Source organism: Rissa tridactyla, chromosome 2 (genome assembly GCF_028500815.1).
Source record: "Rissa tridactyla isolate bRisTri1 chromosome 2, bRisTri1.patW.cur.20221130, whole genome shotgun sequence".
NCBI lineage: Eukaryota > Metazoa > Chordata > Aves > Charadriiformes > Laridae > Rissa > Rissa tridactyla.
In genome coordinates, this window is record NC_071467.1 from 160,865,458 (window position 1) to 160,877,690 (window position 12,233).

The following is a 12,233-nucleotide window of genomic DNA, read 5'->3' on the forward strand; positions in this document are numbered from 1 at the left end:
GACTCAAGTCCAATTGGAATTAAAATAGAAATTATGTTATAGAAATAAAAGTTCTTTGTATCTTTTCTCGTTTCTTCTGAGGAATGGACGTTGTTTAAATGTTTGTCTTCCTGGGTGGTACTGAAACTCAGCAGATGTCTTTGATCAATCATGACTCCCAGTCGATTAGACCTCACCTAGGTGAACAGAGATTGATACTATCTTGTGTTTGCAGTGTAGCACTAGTCTCTTAAATGCTTGCTGTTTAAATGAATGCTTAATCGCTTCTAGCTGTTAGACAAGTTGTAGGCACTTACTGTAGTGAATGGAAAAACTCCACTTTTTCTGAAAGATTCTTTGCATTTGTTTGTAGTTCAGTATTTTTGTATTTCCGTTGCCTTTCTCATTCTGGTTGATGAAAGGACAGAAAAATGTCATGTATAGCAACTAAGTAAATTAATAAAAAGATTACATGGTTTCATTTTTGTACAGACAGAAATAAATTTAAACTCTTGTGACATTGCTTAATGTATCTGAATTTTATCTACTTACTTTAGTTCCATATTTTTGAGATATTGATTCTTAAGTAGCTTTTGGTGCTGAGAAATGCACAGAGTTGAGTTTTACAACTTGCACTAGAATTTCTTCCCGTGGTGCATTGATTTCAAATTTGATGGATTTGCCAACGGCACTGAGGTTATGGGTTGTGTTCTCTGTTGTGAGTCTTCAGGTCCATCTTGTGTGTATGAGTGAAGAACTGGGCCTAGTTGAAAGCAGACTTCAGGGTGAAGACAAGGCTAATCAACTGTAAATCCATCTTGTGTTTTTTAACCAGTCTCCAGCTTGGCATTGTATACTGTGTAAGGTGCTTGTTAACTTAATGCATTCCCTCTTTGATACAGGTTTCAGACTTTCCAAAGGAGGTGGAAATACGAGCATTGATTGAAGGTCAGTTCATGGCCAAGAGGATTCATTCTGAAAAGCTGGGATATAAAGTCAGTAAGTATGATGAAAAAGCTGCAGAACTAATGGCAGTATAGAGATCAACCACAAAGATAGGAGTCCCAACAGTAATGTCAGTATTGTGATTCTTATCCTGCCTGATGGATAGAGAAACTGGTATGAATTCTAAATTAGCCTCCTGGAAAAACTTGTGATGGTGTGTTGGGGGCAAGTTTGCAGATGTTAACTTTAGAAGCTCCAATGGTTTAACTTAGGCTTCTTTTTCAAGTATTCTTGCTGTTTCATTGTTACTGAGCTGCATTGTCAATTTTTAAATAAGAGCTTGGGCTCCAATAGCTTGTTAAGTGAAAAGAAGATCAGCCTTCTGCCTAAAGCACAAGACCGTAACTCAGAAAATCTGAAATCTATGTTCAGTTCCTGGATCTGCTATAAGCTGGTCACTTAACTCTTTACTTCAGTTTTCTGTTAATAAAGCAGAAGCCCTTTCCCTGTCTTGTGATTTAGAAAGCAAGGGATTCTGTTCCCTAGGACTTACAAGTAGTTTTTAGTGCATTGGAACAACGAAATGAGCCAGTATTTTCCGTATAGAATTGGGATCAGATCATTACCAACTGTGCAATTCTACAAAAAGAATATAGGCAGGTTGGTAAAGACGCTTTATTGGCATTTTCTGTCACTGTATCAGCCAGTGGCATCTTAAAAAATACTGAATTAACTCATCTTGAGGGTTTTTAACCAATGTTTTATTTTTTTAAAGTTATATGATTTTTATCTACATGCTGACCTCCTCCTTTACAAGCCATTGCCTGACTCCTGCCTCCAGGCTCTTATCTGTAATCATGAAGGATAGAATTTTTTTATTTTTCATTTTTAAGAGAACTCCAGGAGCTGAAAGTTGAGAAAATATAGAGATTCTGGAACAAATCACAGGGCTTGGTCACACTACCTCATAAATTTACGCTGTAAAGGTTTTCCTGTTATATATTTTCTTATGGACTTGAAACTGTATTTGTTTGGGGAGGTTACTTATGGAGAGAGGGAGAGATCCGCATAGATTGTGTTTAAAACACCTGTTTATCCTTCATTCTTAGATTCTGCTGCACCAAAAGCTTGGCTTAAATAGCCTAGAAAGCTCATGGCTGAAGAGGATACTTTTGCACTCTGTAAATGTCAGAGGTTAGACAAACACCAGAGTGTGAGGAGAACCATTTAAGATACCAGGCAACTCTGACACAGAAAGAAATGGGTAGAAATTATCTGTAAATACATCTAGGCTAACTAGGACAGCCAAAAACCTAACTAGTTTTAGGATGTGGCTCAAAAAGCTTTAAAAACTCGTATGTTTTTTTTTTTTTTTAATGCTGTAGATGTCAACAAGAAAAAGGAGATGGGTGTGATTGCATTGTGTTCCTGTAGATTCCTTGGAACCTAGCGTGCTTTTGTTTTGTTGCATCCCAAGGGTCTTTTAGCTATTTGGTAACTAACAGATGAGTTGCTTTAAAAAAGAGCTGCTGTAGGTAGTGTAGGCCGTATGCATCCCCCACTTCTCCTTAGTAGTAGTATTTAAATGTCATATTCTGTTATTTCTGTAGTGATGGCAGGTTTACATCTGCATTTGTTGTGTGACAGCTCTGAAAACATGGTGTGTTCTGAATGCGTTTCAGGGTATAGATGAGCATTGTGGGAATTACTCTGGTATTGCCAGACTTTCTTTTGTTTAATAGCTGCTGTTTTTCAGGCTGCTTTTTTGTTTTTAATGTGATTTAAAAGCTTATTTATCTTTTGGATGAAATATACAGTCAGGACCCTTGTGTTTATTCAGTTCCTTCTAGGCCTTCTCTACATGGGGAATTTACTTTGATTTTTCTGGGAATCCAGCTGATTTACATTCAGAAATATAATCACAGCAGTGTAAATCTTGGCTTTTTTTGTTGTTGTTTACACCAATGGGAGAATACAGTAATAGCTGCTCACAAGATCTGGAAAGTTATATGATGACACGTATTACATTGATCCACAACAGATACGGAAGCGACATGGTCAGTCACAACAATTGCTTTTGCTATGGTGTCCTGAGGTTTGTGGGGTGCCATCTCAGTGGTGCAGATGAGTCGGAAACCTGGCTAGGAATTTCCCTAGCTCTGGCACCAAGGCACTGGAAAATTGTTTTGGCAGAGTCATGAACCTGCCTCTCTATTCTTGGGCCAAATGCAGTTTGGATGACTGTAATCTGAAAAGCAACAAGGTACAATGGAAGAGAATTTTGTAAAAATAAATAAATAAAAATCTGTCATATAGAGTTATTGGTTATGCACTGTGAACATGACAAACATTAGATAATCCCTTAGAATTTACTTTCAGTTAATGAATATATTATCTTGCTGGGAGCAGTATTTTGAATTCTCAGTCTATCTAGCACCGCAGGAAGAAGTGCAATGATGCTGAAAGCGTGTTTTGTATGTGAGGTTTTGTTCCCAGTTTTATGTGTCCAGTACATTATAGATCTTCTATAAATTACAAATAATACTTTAAAAAAAAAAAACCACCCTTAAAACAGCTCTTCAGCTGCTGTTTGTGCTTGTGCACAGGTTTCAGTGCGGCTCGTGTGCCAGTAGAGGGCAGGGGATTCTGTCTCATGAATTTTTTTCTTGGAGGCTGGGCTGTGTGTGTCAGCCTTGTTTTGAAAATGGCACGGAGTCACCAGATGATCCTTAGGAGAAAATTTAAACCTTACATTAATCGTGATTTAAGGGTTTTAAAAGTGCGTGTCACTCTGTTGTAATTGCTCTAATCTTTCTCAATCAGATTTCAGGGGAAATCATTCAGTAACACCCTGTATCCTGTTTTGCTTATGTGCTTGAGGGGTGGATAGAGCGTCGTGATCTAGAAACAAACAAGTGAAGTTTGGTCTATCTCTGTTGTTTACATCCTCCGATTCAAAGATTCATGTAGATAAGGTGGAGTTTTGCTGTTCTGCCTTTATTTTCCTGGATTTTGATTGTATCATAAACACCTTCTGTTTTGTCACTTCCTTTTTCTGCTTGCAGCCATCCCCTTTTGAAAGCCAAACTTACAGCTGGAGTTCAGAGGCTGGTCATACAGACATGCTTGCTGCGTGGTTTGGGGACTCTCTGAAGTCAAACCCATAGCAACTTCATAGAGAAATGACAGTCTCTGCGGCTCAGTGACACAGGTGATCACAGCAGCTATAAAGCTGTCAGTGGTTTAGACTGATCTGCCAGTATATACTTTAATAATCTTGATGGTCGCATCAGAGTTTCTTGTATTCCTGACCAAGCGATCCTAAAATTCACATTGTCACTGACTGGAGAGTGGTGCAATGGTCCTTGCTTGGACCTAGTGAAGCTGTCACAGTGAAGATCCACAGAACTGATTATTCTTGGGAACAAAATCTATCCCCCTGCCCACGGATGGGTGAAGTAAATATTGCTGCAATGTATGTTATGTATGCTGAAGGAAAACAGCACATAGGCAGGGATTCCGGTGTTGATCACATATGTAGTCATGGCCTGGTTTGACAAGTCAATAGGTATTTAAATAATGTGCTGGTCTACGGTGTAGAAACCTTTGTGTCAATGGTAATCTGAGCACTAAGTCTATGTGTACTGGGTCAGGCGTGTGCTAGAGTTGTGTTAAATAAGCTTTTGTGGGACTGCAGCAGCAATTAATAAATCCTGCCTTGCAGGTAGGCTGATTATCTGGGGTGGGGTCTGTGGTGAAGCTGTTAGCTTTGGACAGGGTTTTCTGCTTTCACGTTGTTGCGCCTGTCAGTGTGTTCATAGCACTACGGTTGCCTGATGTGCCGTTTGTGTCACATTTATACCTTTAAGAATCTGATTCTGCCACCGAACTGTCATCAGCAGGGGGAGATGGATAGAAGGTGCCACGTTTTACAAGCACAAGCTTTGTCCATAAAATCATGCGTCTGTGTTTATTATATAATTTACAGTTTCTTACATACACAAATCCATCATTTACAAATAATCCTGGTGCCCTGAATTCTACTGACTGTACTCAGTGCTGAAGTACTGGCTGGGGTGACACAGACATGCCCATGGCTTTGCACTGGTGTAAGAATGAACCATATTCTTTTTTTTTTTTTCCCTTAAGTGCTACACATTACTGGTGTTTCAAATATGTGAAAGCACGTCTTTCTGACGGGATATAAAACAGGATACGTTCTTAAACAAAACAGCAGCCCTGCAGTGCTAGGGGGAAAAAAGGGAGATGTCAGAGTGTGCTGGGCCTGACTTAGTGGTCAGAGGGGGAACGTATGCTTTCTAAAGAACTCAGTCTAAGATTACATGAGGGCAAGCTCCAAGGTGCCAAATTTCTTTTTTCTTCAGGTGGTGTTTTCTTCTGATGCTCCTTTTAGCACGTTGAATGTAATAATCACGTGTGGTAATTTGTCCACAGGGAAGGCAGTCTGATGGAGTGCGGGGAGCTCAGAAAATATCAGTTAGCATAACGTGGAGTGGTTGTGTTTCCTCGTTAATGTTGTCTTGAGGTGTGAGGCTGTCACTTCACAGCAAAGTGTTGGTCCATCGGAGGATGAAGTGGCTCTCCGATTTGGCAAGGCTAGATATCACAGACATCACTGGTCCTCAGGACACTCTGGGGATGGCTTTGTGTCAGGTAATGAGGCAGGTTTTTCTGCTGGTGGTTGTCTTTGGCTTCTGTGATTGTAGTCTCCAAAACTCTCACGGATTCTCAGGAATGTTGGGGTACTTGTTCTGTCCGTTGCCTTTGTCTTCACCGCTAAGTGTATTTCTGCTTTAGTTGTAGCAGTGTTTTGGCTGAAATGAGGAATACTGTGAGTGAGGCCATTTTGTAGTTGCATACAGATTAAATTGATGTTTATGCCCTGCGGGATTTAAATTTCTTAGAGAAATCAATACTGAAACGTTGTGTTGGCTTCGTGCTTGTCTCTTGCTGTTTGCTGCTAAGAGTGCTGATGGTATTTCAGCAGCACGAGGGTGACGGCTTTGTTAGAGGCCTTGTGCTTCAGCAAGTGAGTGAGAATAGTTTAAAAATAATTAGAAGACAGTGCCCTTGATGGGAGGTTGGAGTCCTCTGTTTAAAATAACAGTGAACAGTGGCAACGGTCAGATTGGAACATATATGAAGAAGGATGGGGCAGAGCATACTGCTCGGCATGCAGGACAAACAGATCATAAATACCACCCTTGTCGTTAGATCTTGAGCCTATATTTTTGAGGGAGTAGTGTTGGCTCAAGAAGTACTTTCGAATTCATCAAAGGCAGGATCTTCCTCCCAGATAAGCCAGTGATTCTGCTGCAGAGGATATTTGTATTTTCTGATGAAACTTCTGGCTGATAAGAGTACCAGTGTGAGGCGGGCACTACTATGCCAAGAACTTGACTCTGTCCCCTCTTATTTCCCACAGAGCATCAGACTTTTATCACGTAGCAGAGTCTTCTAGGCACGATCAAGCAAGGCTTGGTTTTAAGCCAGTGATCTGGAGTGAAAGGTTGGTTAGCTTATTACCAATTCCCTGACCAAGTATTTTACAAAAAGGGCTTTTTATTAGTACTTGGCTCAGGAGAGTACAGTATTAGTTTAACTAATTTTTAAAAGGGTTGGATAAAATGTCTCTGAAGGAAATGACCTAATGTGCTATAAGGAAGCTGCTTACGTGCTCTAGAATTTTTCATGCGGTGGCTATTGTCTTGCTTTTATTTTGTTTTATTGTTGTTATACATACACAGGAAACACAATGAAGACAGAAAATCTGAAGAGTTAATAAAAAGATTGGAAGGGGTACTATCTGTCTCTCTTGCCTGACACAATGATAAAATGTTGTCATTGTTTGAACAATCGCTTTTAATGTTTGGTCAGCAAAAGACCAAGTATGTAAATGGTTCAATTCCTGTGCCCTGATGTTAGGAGAGATTGTTTATGACTGTTTCGGTGGATGTACTGTTCAAGCAGTGTTCAGAAAAATGGTCAAGCTGTCAGCTGGCTGGTTTTGTTAGAGCTTCGTGGATCTCTAGAAGCTGGGGACTTGGAGATCAGTTGGGTTATCTAATAAGTCTCCTTTTATCGCTTGTTTTTTGAGACTGATCTATAGTTTTAAATCCGTTTAGATTAGCAAGGGAATGATGTGATTGCAGTCTATAAGTACCTTCTTGGAGAAAGGAAACTTGATAGTATAGGACTCTTGAGCCTTACAGACAGAAACATTATGGTTCAATAAATGGGAGTTGAAGGTGGGCAAACCTCCAATGACAGGCAAGGTGCAGATTTTTAACAGAAACTGAAATCAAACAGTGCAGCAATTGACAGTAGTGTAGTGAATTCTTTAGCACTGGCAGTTTTACAAACAAGGTGGGTTTTTTTGGTTTTGGTTTTTTTTGGTTTTGTTTTGGTGTTTTTTGGGTTTGTTTTTTTTTTTTTTCTGAAAACAGATGCGCTGGTCCAAAGAGATCATTTATGTCATAGAAGGGTGAGTTCAAAGGATCAGCATGGTTCATTCTGTCTGAGACACGTGGGAATCTGTAAGAGATGCCATTGCTAGGAAGCTCACCTGATTCACAGATATATATATATATATACACACACACACACATACATATACATACCTATATACACACACACGTTGCTTTGTATTAATCATTTATACTAAGAGCTGCTGCAGACATCACTGTAAATGATGCCCTGTTTTGATGATCATTCTGCTTGTAAAATACTTCATTTACCTCAGTTGACACATAATCAAATGTCACGTTTATTATTTTAAGTCCTTCTTCCTGAGTCTTTCTGTGTTTTCATTTTTGTTGCTCAAATGTGACAGGCCTGTTAGTGAACTCTAATCAGCTCTCACAATATTCCCTAGTCCCTCCAGCTGTCTTTCCTTTTTTCTGGTTAAGGTGATTCTGCTTCTGTTACGCATCTCATGTTACGCATCCGTTCGGAGCACTAAGTGTCTCAATGCTTTCAGCTGCATCAACCCACACTTGAGGTTTTCCCGTGTTAACAGGAGCTCTGGTAGATCAGTCATTCTTTCCCTACCTACCCTATTTGGCTGCACGTACAGTGATTTTTTTTTATTATTATTTTTTTTTAAGCTGTGATTGTCTTTGTTGCATGAGATTAAGCAAGACAGATTTGCCTTAGTTTAAAAGAGAGTATTGCCTAAGTTTTTAAAACAATTTTAAGTATCTAAAGCTTTGGTTCCGTTCACGCTTGTGTTTCCAGAGGGTAGCTACTCAGATGATCTCAAAAAAAACCCCAACCATCCACCCTCCACACTTCTTGTTTAAGTAAAAACCAAGTAAAAGTTCACATGTCTGTGAACAAGTGGAATTTTGCAGTCTACTTGTATAACTTTAATTCTTTCAAGTCTGAAGAGAATTAATTTGGACAGCTTTTTTTTTTTTCTTATTTCTGGCCCCCGGTTTTCCAGAATGCGCATTAAAAGTGTTCTTTTTCCGCCTCTAAACTATAATGTTATTTAGCCTTTATGCAGTGTGTCTAATTTATGCACTAGCAAAGGTGTGCATGCCGCAAGTAAAATGACAGGTCTCAGCCCCAAGGCTTTCACAGTGTCGGTTTAGTCCAAGTGTAAAGGGTGGCAAGGGATGGGAAGTTCATGAAACATAAGCTTCAAGTGCAGTATGTACTTCTAAAGTTCTGTCTGACGCAAGTAAGAACAGAAATGTTTTAGCTTTGCATTTGGAGGCTGGAATTTGGGATCAGTGACAGGACTGACCTGAAGAAGAAAAATCGGATGTGTGAAGAGTGAGATTAGAGCATCCACAGAATTAAGGCTGTTAAAGATATGGTAGGTGACGTGAAATTCCTGATCCCAGCTTCTGAATGGCGCTATCATTTTTCTCTTTGATGTTCAAAAGGCTGGACTTGGTGGTCTCTTACAGTGGCCTTCAGCTCGTCAGTGCTATACTTTTCCTAGTTGGAAGATCTAAAGAATGGATGAAAGAACACAAAGAAAAAGTTTGCTTGAATTTGAAATTGTCTTTTTCCAACTGCACTTGCAGTGATTGTACAGCATCAGACAGACTTAAAGTAAAACTGAACTCGAGAGTACCTGCTGAGTACATCAATTACTACTCAAGTAGAGAGTGAGTTGATAAACAGCCACTTCTTTACCACTTCTCTTGGTTTTAAAGTATTTGTCTTCCATTTGACAATATTTAAAGCTTAATAAGAAATTTCAAGAAATTTCTAAAAGCTGGAAATTTGAAATTAGGAGTATGTATATACATACAAGCAAAGGGTGGGTTTGTGGTGGTTTTATTTTTGAGAGTGTCTCAAAGTGAAATAGTTCTTTAGAGGATACCTCTACTGCAGATAACTGCACTTGTCAATCTTTATCCGAAGCATTACTACGGTGTGGCTTAACTCTTAGTATTTCACCTCCTTGTGTGCCTGTCGCGGTTGATTCTTATGAAATGCATAATTATTAGAAGTTTTCAGAAGTTATAGTGGATGAAAGTTCAGTTATTCCGTATTTGTAGAAATCAGCTAGCATCTTTCTAAAACATAAATTTTTGTGCTTTTTATATTTCCACTTTTGCAGTTACATTAAGTGAAAGGAAAGGCAACATAGGAATTTGAATGAGCTGAATGCTCTGTCTGAAAAACTGGACTCGAAGGTGTTTGGTGTGTCCAAGCACTTAATATTGAATTCTTTCTTTTTACACAGCAACAATATTACCAAAGGTACAATACTAAACAATGTACATGCATTATATCAAATGCCAGTATTATTTTGGACAACAGATGAACTGACTTGGAAATACATTTCATTTCCTTAGCCTAAAGTTGGTGGCCAAAGTTTCAGTGTCCTTACCTATCTAGTCAATGTACTGCATTGTTGATGGCTGCTTTCTTCAGGGTGTTCTCATGTCTTGTTTTCAACAGCTTAAGCTCACTCTCGTTACATTCCAAACATGGGCTTTGTTGTTAGAGGACTTTGGCTCCTAGAGGTATCCACGTGCTGAAGAAGGGCTTCTAAGGGCTCTATTCCAGCACATCCTTGGCTGCTTCCTCTGCATTTCCAGGATTGAGTCACTTGGTTCCTTCCCTCTCCATTGCTGGTATCTATTACTGAACAGGTAAATGTCAATATACATAGCAATTTCCACGTATGCGTCTCAAGAAGTAATTATGGAAAGCTGGAGGGCGCTCATCGTTGTTACAAATCAGCAAAGTATTTTGGTCCTCTCAGTGGCCAACTTAAAACATACAAACCAGCAGAAAATAAAGTCCTGTATTATTCTGTGTAGCAATAGCCCTGTGACTAGCATTGGAATGAAGGTGGTCACTGGGCACAGAGCTGGAGGGATTTTAAAGGATATTTTCAAAAGCATTTCCTCTCTTCACTCAAGGTGCTCTTGATCTTTTTCCTCTGTGTTTATTCTGGTCAAAAATGAACTTATTGTTGTTTTGAAGTAGTTCTAATTATGATGGCAATACAAGTGTTCAAGTGGAGAGCTGCTTGAGTAATCTCTTCAAATTAAGTGCACTTCTACTTAAATGACTTAAGTTTACCTGCAAGTGAACACTTGTGCTGTAGAGAAAGTGATACAAAGCTTTGTATTTCATACTTAATTTTGTCTGTGAACATAGAAGCCTGGTACCCACTGAAGTGCAGGTGAACATCTGAAGCCATTGTTTTTAAATGTGACACATTAGAATACAAAAATTGCTGGAAATATCTGTTTGAAAAGGTGGAATTGTGTTTTAAAGTAGATTGCAAGTACTCAGGATGTAGCGGCTTCTTAGTTATTTTTGTGTTCGAAATTCCCTTTCTATTCATTACCTAAAGGTATTAATAAATTCTTTCACCTACAGTAGCTGCTATGAGCTGTGGAAAAGGTCAGTGCAAATTCCAAATATTATCTGGGCTGTTACTTGCAAGCGTTGCGCTGCAAGGGCATTCCTGTTGATTTCAGTCTTGCCATTTGCATGAATAAAGGGTTAATCGTGAGAACCAGGACAGTGCAGGACTGCAACCCTACTTTCCAACCCTTGCTATATGCTTGAAAATGAGCTAAATAGTTCCTCGGAGGCCTGACTGTTTGAGTGTTTTTCACTTTAACCGAGTGAATTGGTATGCCTGTATCATACAAATAAATTCTTTTTTGTATCGTTTAGAGGACGGGAGGCAAGATTGGAGACTTGCAGAAAGCTTTTAGTAATTATAAGTGGCGTATTTCTGAAACGAATTCTTTTGTCTGAGTAGTCACTCGTGCAAGTGACTGCTACATGTGGCGATGCAGAAAATGTCTTGTGAAACTACTGTGGTTTGGGTAACTCATGTGCATCTGATGCTTGGGAGCAATACCACAAACGTATGGGAAATGTGATCTAATGGATAGCGTATACCTAAGAGCTGCACATAAAAGGCTCAAAGAACAATTATCTAAGTTGAATGCAGTGTTTTAAAAACAGCTTCATCCATTTTCCTGCCATTTTTGTGCTTTTCCTCTGAACAACTCTAATGTATATTAATTAATTGCTTGAAATAATACCAATAAATCTAACAAGGTTTGTCTAAAGCTTGACTGCACAGAGGAAACTTCATGTTTGTTTCAGTGGTGAGAGAAAAAAATCATTTACTGAAAATATTAAGAAAGCTGATATTAATTTAGATGGAACTTAATGAAATCTTTAATGGCTTTTTAAAATTGTTTTATTTTCCTTAGATTTTAATTTGAATTAAATCATTACTATTGTTAAATTAGTTAAACACTAAATTAAGAAATGCAAATGAAGTGAGCCCAAAATCCAATGTGGTTATTGTTTTTATTGATATATGTAGGCTAGTGGTGTGGAACAAATTCCAATTATATCTGATCTGTTATTTGCAGTACAAGTTCCTGACTCTTCATTAAGTGTAATACATTAGATTAAATGCTTTGCTCGATAAGAGCTCAGAAAATACCAGTATTACAATAAACCTCTTGCTGCTTTTGCCTCTTTGTTTGGGCTCTTAGCACTGTGTATAATGCAGGCTGCAAGGCTTTCTAGTTTAAAGTTTTAAAATCCTGCCCAGGTGTGGGCATCATCAGAGGAAGATAAATGTAAACTTTAGGTAGCAGAGTCACAGGAGGCCCAGGAGCGAGGGAGAGTTGCTAAAGGCAACTCCATTACATACATGAGTTCACCTGAATAAATGTTCAGTGGCTTCTGCTGTGCTAACTTTAAATACTTGTACCTAGTGAGGAAAATGCTAGTTTCAGATGATATATCTCCCTATATGATTAAAACATCCAAAATAAATG

At 38.8% G+C, this 12,233-nt stretch overlaps 1 protein-coding gene across 3 annotated transcripts in view; it reads left to right on the top strand.

Annotated features, from left to right (window-relative positions):
- The window catches only part of XYLB (xylulokinase), an 84,002-nt gene that overhangs the window by 25,485 nt on the left and 46,284 nt on the right, over positions 1-12,233 (top strand). For all 3 annotated transcript variants that reach the window (XM_054192282.1, XM_054192283.1, XM_054192284.1), the window contains one exon: positions 882-978. In XM_054192282.1, the coding sequence (XP_054048257.1) occupies positions 882-978 (97 nt within the window). The remainder of the gene's footprint in view (positions 1-881; positions 979-12,233) is intronic.